General features: G+C 50.6%; 1 protein-coding gene across 1 annotated transcript in view; it reads right to left on the minus strand.

Annotated features, from left to right (window-relative positions):
• Positions 1-8,790, minus strand: part of LOC119966570 (nuclease EXOG, mitochondrial-like) — a 16,655-nt gene extending 7,865 nt beyond the window's left edge. The window contains exon 1 of the mRNA XM_038798483.1: positions 8,472-8,790. Within this exon, the coding sequence (XP_038654411.1) occupies positions 8,472-8,634 (163 nt within the window). The 5' untranslated portion in view covers positions 8,635-8,790. The remainder of the gene's footprint in view (positions 1-8,471) is intronic.
• Positions 8,791-14,109: the final 5,319 nt, after the last annotated feature.

A 14,109-nucleotide genomic window follows, 5' to 3' on the forward strand; every position in this document is an offset into this window, starting at 1 on the left:
CTCTCACACTGTGCTCTCTCAGAACGAGCTCTCTCACACTGAGCTCTCTCAGACTGAGCTCTCAGACTGAGCTCTCTCTGACTGAGCTCTCTCTGACTGTGCTCTCTCTGACTGTGCTCTCTCAGACTGTGCTCTCTCAGACTGAGCTCTCTCAGACTGAGCTCACTCAGACTGTGCTCTCTCACACTGTGCTCTCTCAGACGGAGCTCTCTCACACTGTGCTCCCTCAGACTGTGCTCTCTCAGACTGAGCTCTCTCAGACTGAGCTCTCTCAGACTGAGCTCTCAGACTGAGCTCTCTTTGACTGAGCTCTCTCTGACTGTGCTCTCTCAGACTGTGCTCTCTCAGACTGAGCTCTCTCAGACTGAGCTCACTCAGACTGTGCTCTCTCAGACTGAGCTCTCTCACACTGTGCTCTCTCAGACTGTGCTCTCTCAGACTGTGCTCTCTCAGACTGAGCTCTCTCAGACTGAGCTCACTCACACTGAGCTCTCTCACACTGAGCTCTCTCAGACTGTGCTCTCTCACACTGTGCTCTCTCAGACTGAGCTCTCTCACACTGAGCTCTCTCAGACTGTGCTCTCTCACACTGAGCTCTCTCAGACTGAGCTCTCTCAGACTGTGCTCTCTCAGACTGTGCTCTCTCTGACTGAGCTCTCTCAGACTGAGCTCTCTCAGACTGAGCTCTCTCAGACTGAGCTCACTCAGACTGAGCTCTCTCAGACTGAGCTCACTCAGACTGTGCTCTCTCAGACTGAGCTCTCTCACACTGAGCTCTCTCAGACTGAGCTCTCGCAGACTGCGCTCTCTCACACTGTGCTCTCTCACACTGCGCTCTCTCACACTGAGCTCTCTCACACTGAGCTCTCTCACACTGAGCTCTCTCAGACTGTGCTCTCTCAGACTGAGCTCTCTCAGACTGTGCTCTCTCAGACTGAGCTCTCACACAGCGAGCTCACTCAGACGGAGCTCTCTCACACTGAGCTCTCTCAGACTGAGCTCTCAGACTGTGCTCTCTCAGACTGAGCTCTCTCAGACTGAGCTCTCTCAGACTGAGCTCTCTCACACTGTGCTCTCACACTGAGCTCACTCAGACTGAGCTCTCTCAGACTGACCTCTCTCAGACTGAGCTCTCTCAGACTGTGCTCTCTCAGACTGTGCTCTCTCAGACTGTGCTCTCTCAGACTGAGCTCACTCAGACTGTGCTCTCTCAGACTGACCTCTCTCAGACTGAGCTCTCTCAGACTGAGCTCTCTCAGACTGAGCTCTCTCACACTGAGCTCTCTCAGACTGAGCTCTCTCACACTGAGCTCTCTCAGACTGAGCTCTCTCAGACTGTGCTCTCAGACTGAGCTCTCTCAGACTGAGCTCTCTCACACTGAGCTCTCTCAGACTGAGCTCTCTCAGACTGTGCTCTCAGACTGAGCTCTCTCACACTGAGCTCTCTCAAATGGAGCTCTCTCAGACTGAGCTCTCTCACTTTGAGCTCTCATACTGAGCTCTCTCAGACTGTGCTCTCTCAGACTGAGCTCTCAGACTGAGCTCTCTCACACTAAGCTCTCTCAGATTGTGCTCTCTCAGACTGTGCTCTCTCAGACTGTGCACTCACAGACTGTGCTCTCTCAGACTGTGCTCTCTCACACTGAGCTCTCAGACTGTGCTCCCTCAGACTGTGCTCCCTCAGACTGTGCTCTCTCAGACTGAGCTCTCTCACACTGTGCTCTCTCACACCGAACTCTCTCAGACTGTGCACTCACAGACTGTGCTCTCTCAGACTGAGCTCTCTCTGACTGTGCTCTCTCTGACTGTGCTCTCTCTGACTGTGCTCTCTCTGACTGTGCTCTCTCTGACTGTGCTCTCTCTGACTGTGCTCTCTCCGATTGTGCTCTCTCTGACTGTACTCTCTCAGCCTGAGTCTCAGACTGAGCTCTCTCACACTGTGCTCTCTCACATTGTGCTCTCTCACACTGTACTCTCTCAGACTGAGCTCTCTCAGACTGTGCTCTCTCAGACTGTGCTGTCTCAGACTGAGCTCTCTGACACTGAGGTCTCTCAGACTGAGCTCTCTCAGACTGTGCTCTCTCAGACTGTGCTCTCTCAGACTGTGCTCTCTGACACTGTGCTCTCTCAGACTTTGCTGTTTCACACTGAGCTCTCTCACACTGAGGTCTCTCAGACTATGCTCTCCCACACTGAGCTCTTTCAGACTGAGCTCTCAGACTGCACTCTCTCAGACTGAGCTCTCAGACTGCACTCTCTCAGACTGAGCTCTCAGACTGTGCTCTCAGACTGTGCTCTCTCACACTAAGCTCTCAGACTGTGCTCTCTCACACTGTGCTCTCTCACACTGAGGTCTCTCAGACTGTGCTCTCCCACACTGAGCTCTTTCAGACTGAGCTCTCAGACTGCACTCTCTCAGACTGAGCTCTCAGACGGTGCTCTCTCAGACTGCGCTCTCTCAGACTGTGCTCTCAGACTGCACTCTCTCAGACTGAGCTCTCAGACTGTGCTCTCTCACACTAAGCTCTCAGACTGTGCTCTCTCACACTAAGCTCTCAGACTGTGCTCTCTCACACTGAGCTCTCAGACTGTGCTCTCTCACACTAAGCTCTCAGACTGTGCTCTCTCACACTAAGCTCTCAGACTGTGCTCTCTCACACTGAGCTCTCAGACTGTGCTCTCTCACACTGAGCTCTTTCAGACTGTGTTGAACAGAAGTTCAACATCTGAGTTCAGTTAAAGTATCTGTGTAGATAGATTAGCAATTTCTTTCCAAGCAGTTTAGAAGTGTGGGTTTGGAAGGTGAGCAGAAACACGCTGATGTTGCTTCAGAAGAAATACAGCCAGAGTTTCTGTATGGGGCTGACAAGAGTCAGACCTTGTCTTTAAAGCATTGCTGAAAGATCTATTTTTCTAAGTAGAGTAACTAGACATCTTTGTAAAGCAGGTATTCCAGTGTGCTACCTGTAATTAACAGTGGACTGGGGGCTGAGATGGTTTACTTGTTGTTTGAGTGGGAATAGAGCAGCAATTAAGGATTACTGTGTTCACTGTATTGATTAAGGTGTAATTGTAAACTATTTTCTGGTGTGATGGTAAAGATATTTTAATATTATGTTAGTAATTAAGTTTGTTTTAAAAAACCAGATTCCCATTTCTTTGCCTGGAGCAAGGTATCCTTTCCTCGCAGTCTTACAATGTTAAAATAGGATATTGGGGTTTCTGTCCAGTGTCCTCGCCACTGTTGGGATCTGGTCCCAGTTGTAATATGTGTATTTTGTGTAGCGAGGGTTGAAAGCCAGGGTTAGTGTGTATGACTGTGGCAGTCGTCAATTATAAAGTCCAGGTTTGAAAGACAAACACTTTGGCTAAAAAGGGACAATTAAGGCATCATAGAAGTTGGGCTAATCGAGTTTTGTTTATATAATGAAGGATCTACCAGCTGTGTTGCGCCCTAACGGTAGAGCAACGTCGCCAGTAGATGCCGGGAAAGGCCTCCCACGGGCTTCCCGACAGCCAGTAGGCCTCGCGGGATCTACCCAGGTCTATCCCGAGGTGTCGTGATTAGGATGCTGCCCACAATGGGTGAGACCAAGCCTCGCATGCCTAAGTAGGTTTAAAACCTGCTTGGGTGTGCTGATTTGAGATTTATCGGGCTCCCCGCATCTCCTGGCCTCCTCGGGGAGTGCCCAGCTGGGCATCGCTCAGTACTGGTCCACACAAATATGGAACAGGCAGAACGGCACCCAGCGGTCTCCCAGGATAATGGAGGCCCCTGGGTGGTCAGAGACAGGGCAGGGTGACCCCCTTAGCCGTCCCCCTACAAAGCGGAACCATGGCACTGCCAGGCTGGCACTGCCAAGATGCCCGTTTAGCACTGCAAAGCCAGTAGGAGCACTGCTAGAGTGCCAGGGGCCCTGTGTTGCCCCTTTCAGTGACCTTTCAGGTGAAGTCCCGGAGGACTAGAGAATAGCCAATGTTGTTCCTTTGTTTAAGAAGGGTAGCAAGGATAATCCAGGGAACTACAGGCCGGTGAGCCTAACGTCAGTGGTCGGGAAATTACTGGAGAGAATTCTTTGAGACAGGATCTACTCCCATTTGGAAGCACGTGGACATATTAGCCAGAGGCAGTACGGTTTTGTGAAGGGGAGGCCGTGTCTCACTAACTTTTTTTGAGGAGGTCGGAAAAATGATTGATGCAGGTCGGGCAGTGGTTGTGTCCATGTGGACCTCAGTGAGGCCTTTAACAAGGTCTCTCATGGAAGACTGGTACAAAAGGTGAAGTCACAGGGGATATGGGATGAGCTGGCAAGATGGATACAGAACTGGCTAGATCATAGAAGGCAGAGAGTAGCAATGGAAGGGTGCTTTTCTAATTGGAGGACTGTGACTAGTGGTGTTCTGCAGGGGTCAGTGCTGGGACTTTTGCAGTTTGTAGTATATATAAATGATTTGGAGGAAAATGTAACTGATCTGATTAGTAAGTTTACGGACGACACAAAGGTTGGTGGAATTGCGGATAGCGATGACGATTGTCAGAGGATACAGCAGGATTTAGATCCTCTGGAGACTTGGGCGGAGAGATAGCAGATGGAGTTTAATCCGGACAAATGTGACGTAATGCATTTTGGAAGGTCTCGTACAGGTAGGGAATATACAGTGAATGGTAGAATCCTCAAGCGTATTGACAGTCAGAGATATACAGTTGTACAGGTCCACAGGTCACTGAAAGTGGCAACACAGGTGGAGAAGGTAGTCAAGAAGGCATACGGCACGCTTGCCTTCATTGGCCGAGGCTTTGTGTATAAAAATTGGCAAATCATGTTGCAGCTGTATAGAACCTTAGTTAGGCCACACTTGGAGTATAGTGTTCAATTCTGGTCACCACACTACCAGAAGGATGTGGAGGCTTTAGAGAGGGCGCAGAAGGGATTTACCAGAATGTTGCCTGGTATGGAGGGCATTAGCTATGAGGAGCGGTTAAATAAGCTCACTTATTCTTGTTCTCACTTGAACGACAGAGGTTGTGGGGCGACCTGATGGAGGTCTACAAAATTATGAGGCAGGGTGGATAGTCAAGAGACTTTTCCCCAGGGTAGAGGGGTCAATTACTAGGGGGAATAGGTTTAAGGTGCGAGGGGCAAGGTTTAGAGAGGATGTACAGGCAAGTTTTTTTACACAGAGGGTAGTGGGTGCCTGAAACTCGCTGCCGGAGGAGGTGGTGGAAGCAAGGACGATAGTGATGTTTAAGGGGCATCTTGACAAATACATGAATAGGATGGGAATAGAGGGATACGGACCCAGGAAGTGCAGAAGACTTTAGTTTAGATGGGCAGCATGGCCGGCAGGGCTGAAGGGCCTGTTCCTGTGCTGTACGTTTCTTTGTTCTTTTGGTTGCTGGATGGCACTGCCATGGGTCAGTACCTGAGGGGGCTATGCCCATGAAAGGAGGACAGAGGGACTGTATGAAGGTTTGGGGGGTGCACGGTGGGTATGAAGGAGCCTCGGAAGGTTGGAGGGGTTGACGGATGGGGTCCTGGGAAGGGGAGGGGGTCCCAAAAGGGGGCGAGGGAAGGCCTGAAAGGGGGAATCCCTCAGCGACCCCATAGCGGGGTGTCATCACTTCGGGAGGTGTGGTTAGTGCCCATGTGTGAACATAGAACATAGAGTGCAGAAGGAGGCCATTCGGCCCATCGAGTCTGCACCAACCCACTTAAGCCCTCATTTCCATCCTATCCCCGTAACCCAATAACCCCTCCTAACCATTTTTGTCACTAACGGCAATTTTTCACGGCCAATCTACCTGACCTGCACATCTATCGACTGTGGGGGGAAACCAGAGCACCCGGAGGAAACCCACGCAGACACAAAGAGAACATGCAGATTCTGCACAGACAGTGACCCAGGCTGGGAATCGAACCTGGGACACTGGCCTTGTGAAGCCACAGTGCTATCCACTTGTGCTACCGTGTGTGTGGGCAGTAACATTGCCCGTGCGTGGATGGACCCATAAGCACACTCAGAGATCAAAAATGGCGGTCTGATCTCTGAGGAGCCAGTCTGGTCAGTGAGTTCGGCTCCCCAGTATTGAAGATAATTTGAAGTGCAGAATTTATCGGCCGTCAATACTGGCGGGATATTCCCGTCCCACCGACGGCGCACGGGTTTCCCGGCGACAAGGGGTGCAGTCAACGGGAAATCCCGCTGACAAAGGCCAGATCAGAAAATCCCGCTGGCGGGCACCTCCGCCGCTGAAAACACGCAGCCGGTTGCTCAGTAAATCCTGCCCTAAGTGTGGGCTACTTAAAAGTGGATTTTGACCTGAGATGGGTTTTGCTTGAGAGGAGATAAAATATAGCAGTTAGGAGTTAGTATTCCATTGTCATTGTTTTTTTTAAATTTAGATTACCCAATTATTTTTTCCAATTTATGGGGTAATTTAGCATGGCCAATCCACCTACCCTGCACATTTTTGGGTTGTGGGGGCGAAACCCACGCAGACACGGGGAGAATGTGCAAACTCCACACAGACAGTAACCCAGAGCCGGGATCGAACCTGGGATCTCAGCGCCGTGAGGCGGTTGTGCTAACCACTAGGCCACCGTGCTGCCCTCATTGTCATTGTTAAGTACTGTTTATTACTGCCAACGAACAAGAGGAATAGTCGGGTGGCGAAGAATCAGGGGAAAATGGACGGGAATCGGGGGAAGGTAGCCGGGGGGGGGGGGGGGGGGGGGGGGGCTACGGGTTCGTTATGGGGGTTTGTTCTCATGGTTTTATGCTTATTTTTCTCTGTTGTGATAAAATTTGTTGTTGAAAACTTGAATAAAAATTATTGCAAAAAAAAAGTATTGTTTATTATTTATAAATGTAGTGTACCCAATTATTTTTTTCCAATTAAGGGGCAATTTAGCTTGTTCAATCCACCAACCTTGAACATCTTTGGGTTGTGGGAGTGAAACCCATGCAAACATGGGGAGAATGTGCAAATTCCACACGGACAGTGACCCAGAGCCAGGATCGAACCTGGGACCTCGGCACCGTGAGACTGCAGTGCTACCACTGCGCCACCTTGCTGCCCTGTTAAGTATTGTTTAACAGGTAATTGTCAAGCTATTTTCCTATATGATATTAGTTAGTTTAATCCTGTGTCGGTAATAAAGTTTAGTTTAATACATATCCCTATTTGTGTGTGGAATGACTCCTGGAGCGGAGTATCTTTTTCTTACAAATTAAAATATTGGGGTTTCTGTGCAGTATCCTAGCAACTGCTGGGGTCTGGTCTGGGATCACAATAGCAGCCAAAGTAAACACAGCAAGCTCCCACAACAATGAAGCAATGACAATCACCAAATTATGTTTCTGTTTGAGGGATAAATATTGGCCAGCAAACCTGGGATAATTCCCCTGATCATCTTCAAAGTAGAGCCATGGGATCTTTGAGGCAGCGGTTTATTATCTCATCTAAAAGACAACGTCTCTGACTGTGCAGCTCCCACTCAGTCAACCGGGACTTTGAACAAATCTATTTTTCCAAGTCTGCAGGTGGGAACTTTCTAACTTACTGTGTGAGCAACCAACCTGCAGCCACGGCTAAAGGTTAAGGACAAGAAAGCACTGCTGGCACTGCCTTGATGAGGCCAAATCGTTCCCCTTGCACCTGATTCAACTGCCCCGCCCCGCCCCCCTGCGCCTGCATTGGGCTAGTCCGTCCACCCTGCGCCTGCCCTGAGCCGGTCTGCCCCCCCCCCCCCCCCGCGTCTGCATTGGGCCAGTCCGTTCACCCTGCGCCTGATTCAACGGCTCCGCCCCCCTGCGCCTGTATTGGGCCAGTCCGTCCACCCTGCGCGTGCCCTGACCCGGTCTGTCCCCACCCCCGAATTGGGCTAGTCCGTTCCCCCTGAACCTGATTCGACTGCCCCGCCCCGCCCCGCCACCCTTCGCCTGCCCTGAGCCGGTCCGTCCTCCCTGCGCCTGCATTGGGCCAGTCCGTCCTCCCTGCTCCTGCCCTGAGCCGGTCCGTCCTCCCTGCTCCTGCCCTGGGCCAGTTCGTCCTCCCTGCGCCGGTCTGTTCCCCCCCCCCCCCCTGCATTGGGTCAGTCCGTCCTCTCTGCTCCCGCCCTGAGCCGGCTGTCCCTCCCTGCATTGGGCCAGTCCGTCCTACCTGCTCCTGCCCTGAGCCGGTCTGTCCCTCCCTGCATTGGGCCAGTCCGTCCTCCCTGCGCCTGTATTGGGCCAGTCCGTCCTCCCTGCGCCTGCATTGGGCCAGTCCGTCCTCCCTGAGCCGGTCTGGTCCCCCCCCCCTCTGCATTGGGCCAGTCCGTCCTCCCTGCTCCTGCCCTGAGCCGGTCTGTCCCTCCCTGCATTGGGCCAGTCCGTCCTCCCTGCTCCTGCCCTGAGCCGGTCTGTCCCTCCCTGCATTGGGCCAGTCCGTCCTCCCTGCTCCTGCCCTGAGCCGGACTCTCCCTCACCTTGCTGCTGCTGCTGTTGCTGCCACCAGTACAGGGCCAGGGAACAGCCGGTTGAGCCGAGTAGGGAACCGGCCAGGAAGCCCGAGCCGAAGCTGCGGCCGAATCCGCCACTCGCTGAATGCCTCAGACGTCGGAGCATCCACAGGCCTCGTCTCCCGGCCATTCCTGCCCAGCAACGACCGTATCCCAACCACCCAAATCGCTCCTCCCAAGATTGCGCCACCTGGCGGTGGGCGGACCGTACACCCCGCTCACTGCGGCTCTGCCGGAGTCGTCTCCTGGAGCCATGCCACCTAGCGGTGGGCAGACCGCTCCAGCCCTGGAGATTGCATGGGGCTGCCTCCGAGCGAGAGTAACCGCAACGTCCTCACTCCGCCTCCTCTTCCCAGTGCAGCGCCACCCAGTGCTGGGTGGACTGCGCTGCCACCCCACCGCCGCCTTCCAGTGCAGCGCCACCTAGCGATTGGCGGACCGCGCCCTCACCCCGCCGCCTCCCAGTGCAGCGCCACCTAGCCGTCTCCTCCAAGTGCAGCGCCACCCAGCGCTCGGAGGACCGCGCCCTCCCTGCCGCCTCCCAGTGCAGCGCAGACCGCTGGTTCAGGAGAGACGGTCTGTTCAGTGAACTCTTCTCTCCCAACAGGTGCTGAAAATTTTATTTGAGATTTTCAGCAACTGAGCCAGACAGCCCATTCCAAACCCCAGACTCCTGTCTAGATTAGGAAAATGTGGCACAGTGGTTAGCACTGCTGCCTCACAGCTCCATTTCAATTCCCACTCGGATGACGTGGGTTTCCTCCGGGTGCTCTGGTTTCCTCCCAAAGTCCAAAGTGCAGGTTAGGTGGGGTTACGGGAATAGGTCGAGGGAGTTGGCCTGGGTGGGGTGCTCTTTTGGAGTGTCGGTATCGACTCGATGGGCCAAATAGCCTCCTTCTGCACTGTAGGGGGTCTATAAGATACATGGGAATGCCAAGTTCCCCTCGAAGTCACTAACCATCCTGACTTGCAAGTATATCATTGTTCCTTCACTGTCGCTGCGTCAAAATCCTGGAACTCCCTCCCTGCACCACATGGTTCAAGCTGGCAGCTCACCATCACCTAATAATCTTTATTGTGACAAGTAGGCTTACAATAAGTTCATTGCAGTAATAATGTAAGAAGTCTCCAGCCACTACACACCGGCACCCGTTTGCATACACTGAGGAGGATTCAGAATGTCCAAATTACCTAACAGCACGTCTTTCAGGACTTGTGGGAGAAAACCGGAGCACCCGGAGGAAACCCACGCAGACACGGTGGGAACGTGCAGACTCCAGCCAGACAGTGACCCAAGCCGGGAATCGAACCTGCGACCCTTGTGCTATGAAGCCACAGTGCTAACCACTGTGTTATCGTGCTGACCTCGGGCAATTAGGGGTGGGATTTCACTACACAGCAACAACTATTGCATGTATCTATGCTTCACATGATCCTCCTCCTACTCTTCAATTAGCCCCATCACATGTCCTTCTCTTCCTTTCTCCCCAACATGTTCATCTGCTTTCCCTTTAACTGCTGCAATAACATGTGCCCCAACTACTCCATGTAGCAAGCTGCACGTGAACTATTCTCTGCGTGAAGGAGCTTCTGAATTCCCGATTGGATTTCTTACCTTTTATTGAAACCCTAGTTTTGGTCTCAGCTGCAAGTGAAAACATAATTTCACCTCTCTCCCATCAAACCTTTTCACAAGCTTATAAACATCAATCAGGTCACCTCTCAACTTGGAACCGAGCCTTAGCCTGTTTAATGCTTCCTGATGTATAACCCCTCACTTCTGATTTTAGTGTGGCCGATCCTCCTAGCCTGCACATCTTTGGACTGTGGGAGGAAACCGGAGCAAGCCCCCCCCCCCCCCCCCCCAGATACAGGGAGAAAGTGCAAACTCCACACAGACAGTCACCCGAGGCCAGAATTGAACCTGGGTCCTTAGAACTGTGAGGCAGTAGTGCTAACCACTGTGCCATTCCATGAGTAATATACTAAATAATTCTAAGTTTTATTAGTTGCTGTAAGGTTTACCAGCAGTAGTAAAGGTTATTGGGAGTAGCAGTGGTTTATTAATAATTAATTAATTCATAATATTGCTGAAATCCTGTGAATCTTTCCAACACCTTCCTCAGTTTCTCTACTTTTTAATATTGTCATTTGGTAACGCTGAGAGAAGACGTTTTGCCAAAGCTTGGGATCTTGCACTTATCAGAGAAATCGCAAAAATATCAACGTCAGGGGAATGAACAACCTTATGCTGTATTAGAGGGGGGTGCTGATTGGTTGGCAAGTGGACTTTGATCGGTAGAGGAATTGCCATAGAGAATGCACCAGTTGATGACGACTGACAGTTAACTACCGAGCATTGTTTGAAATTTAAACCAGGCGGCCATTGTTTGTTGGTGTTAGAGGGATTGAATGTTTGAGATGCCTACGAGGCATGGTCAGCCTTTAATAGATTTAGAAACACAAGAGAACATTTTATGGAGGGATATGTTGGTTCTTAACGCCCTTGCTTACCAGCATTGGAATTGGGGGGGTACCCGAAAGATGTGCTGTGGGAATCCCTCCCAGAAGTGTCCAGGTAAAGGTTTACGGGGCAATTATCCAGATGCACTAATTTCCCCTGGACAATTTCACTGTACTGGGAACCATCTTACAAAGCGATTTAAATCACTGACAATTTTACCCTCGTAGTTACACCGAAAGATTTAGTAGAAATAGAAGCACTTCTAACTTCAGTGTAAGTATCTTCATCACACTGACAGTGTCCCGCACGGGACATCCACACATCCCTTGATTAAACAACACCAGGGTATTCCCCCACACCCCCACCCACAGGGGACTCTTCACTTCACCTCTCCCACCAACCTGCGGGTCTGACTCTAAGTCCCGCTATGCCATGATTTTACCCACCTCGACTCGGACACCCCCGAACCAACCCCCATCCTAATTTGCCCCTCGATGTGGACCTGACCCCTGCACCGCATGGAGAGGCCCCAGTCCCCCAACAGTTTGTCAATCCATGAAACTGTGAGGAAAGGATACTTCACCCCAGCAGTGATGACCCTGACCAATAGGTATCTTTTATGTTAAATCAAACTGTAATTTATTTAAACACAGAATTAACTGCATTAACATCAAAGAAAACAGCTTTATAATTATCAGATAAAGAGTTAAAACCCAAAGGGTGGAGAGAGGCCATTCGGCCCATCGATTCTGCACCGACCCTCTGAAAGAACACCCTACCCAGGCCCACTCCCCCACCCTATCCCTGTAACCCTGCCTATCTTGCACATCACTGGACACAAAGGGACGATTTTAGTGTGGCCGATCCTCCGAGCCTGCACATCTTTGGACTGTGGGAGGAAACCGGAGCAAACCCGCACTGACACAGGGAGAAAATGCAAACTCCACACAGACAGTCACCCGAGGCTGGAATTGAACCCGGGTCCTTGGAACTGTGAGGCAGCAGTGCTAACCACCGTACCATCCCATGAGCAATATACTAAGTAATTCTAAGGTTTATTAGTTGCTGTAAGGTTTACCAGCAGTAGTAAAGGTTATTGGGAGTAGCAGTGTTTAGTAATAATTAATTAATTAATAATATTGCTGAAAAAATACTATTTGTGTTGAAGCTGTTCATCTTGCGCCTGTTGGAACTTTTGCGAGAATACTATGCAAGGGAACCAACAAAAGGAACACAATTGAATTTCAGTGTCTGTGTGATGCGAGGTATGTAGGCCATATGCCCTAAAGACTGGCAGGTTGGATCAAACAGGATGTCCCTTGACCAGACCCAACCAGCCCATGGTTGCAAAACTCAAACCAGAGTCCAGCATTAGATGTGATTCCATGACTGAACAGCATTCGCTAAATAATCCTCAGTGTGCTAAGAAATATGCTGACAACCATTTTAAGATAGTCAGTCGGGCTCGCAATGTGGCACATTTGCATGTACCAGAAGCTACATACATTAGTAAACAGGACCTTGGTCTTTGCTGGCAGAAAGAACATTTACACACATTGCATCTGTTTCAGTTAAAGAAAGTGACAGCCATCTGTTGGTACATTCCTCAGGGCATTGCCCTGACCAGAGTCAAGCTGCCTGGTTTACATTTGAAACAATGCTTGGCAGTTAACTGTCAGTCACCATCAACCAGTGCACTATTCATGGCAGTGCCTCTACCAATCAGAGACCACTTGCCAACTAATCAGCACATTCTTCCTATACAGTATAAAGTTGCTGCTTTCCCGAACATAGTATTCTTTCAAATGTCGTGATGTGTGTATGATGAAAAGCGTGGGACACAAAATGTATTTTTCAGCAATACTCAAGTTCAGCACAACAAAATGACTAGAACTAATAATAAAGATGCCAAGGCAGGTAATGTGTTTCAACTGCAGAATGTGGGTGGTCCAGGACAAACATGGGGGAAAGCTCATAGAACTTACAGTTCAGAAGGATGCCATTCGGCCCATCGAGTCTGCACCAGCATCTGGAAAGAGCACCCCATTTAAGACCACACCTCCACCCTAACCCCGTAACCCCACCCAACCTTTTCAGACACTAAGGGCAATTTAGCTTAGCCAATCCACCTAATCTGTACATCTTTGGACTGTGGCAGGAAACCGGAGCACCCGGAGGAAACCCACAATGAACTCTGAGAACGTGCAGACGCCGCACAGACAATGACCCAAACCGGGAATTGAACCTGGGACCCTGGAGCTGTGAAGCAACAGTACTAACCACTGTGCTACCGTGCCACCCAAGTCACCTGGACACTTTGCGTCTTAAGGCACACCCCTTAGAATAGAATCTTCTGATTTGGTCAGTCGCTGGAGAGTGTCACTGTGAGTGCGGCAGAATATAGAAATAGAGGAACCTCAGCCTTTGCAACCGTCCAACAGGTTTGAGGTTCTTGCAGGCTGCATAGAGCAAAATGGTGGCTGCAGGTTGGATGAGTAAACTGGCTGTTGTTTTGAGCTAGAAGCGTACTTACAGTGCGAGGGGGGTGGATCCTTTGCATCTGGTCCACCAGTGACATAGGTTGAACTTGGAGAGAGATTCTGCTGAGGGAGTATGATCCGGAGGGGGATTGACAGGGGGGATATGGAGAGGATGTTTCCTCTTGGGAGAACCTAGAACTAGCGATCACCGTCTTAAATGAACAACTCCAATTTATAAACAGAGATGAGAACTTTTTTATCTGAGGGTTGAGAGTCTCAGGAACGCTCTTCCTCAAAAGGCATTGGAAGCAGTTTTTGAATATTTTTAAGGCAGAGCTGGGGAGATTCTTGATTAACAAGGGGGGGGGGGGGGGGTGAAAGATTATCGGGGGCGAGGCAAGAATGTGGGGCTAGAATGTGGGGCTGAAGTTACGATCAGATCAGCCATGACCTTATTGAATGGTGCAGCAGGCTCGAGGGGCCGAGTGACCTCCTCCTGTTCCCAATTCATACATGCAGTTAGTTCCAAATTCAAAAGCAGAGCTTTAAAAGGTAACAATCTCTGGATTACTGCATGTGCCACAAGCACGGTGACAAAGGGTTAATCAGATTAGAGTTAAATGCATGGCTCAAAGATTGGGGTGGGAGAAATTGGTCTGGA

Source organism: Scyliorhinus canicula, chromosome 5 (assembly GCF_902713615.1).
Source record: "Scyliorhinus canicula chromosome 5, sScyCan1.1, whole genome shotgun sequence".
NCBI lineage: Eukaryota > Metazoa > Chordata > Chondrichthyes > Carcharhiniformes > Scyliorhinidae > Scyliorhinus > Scyliorhinus canicula.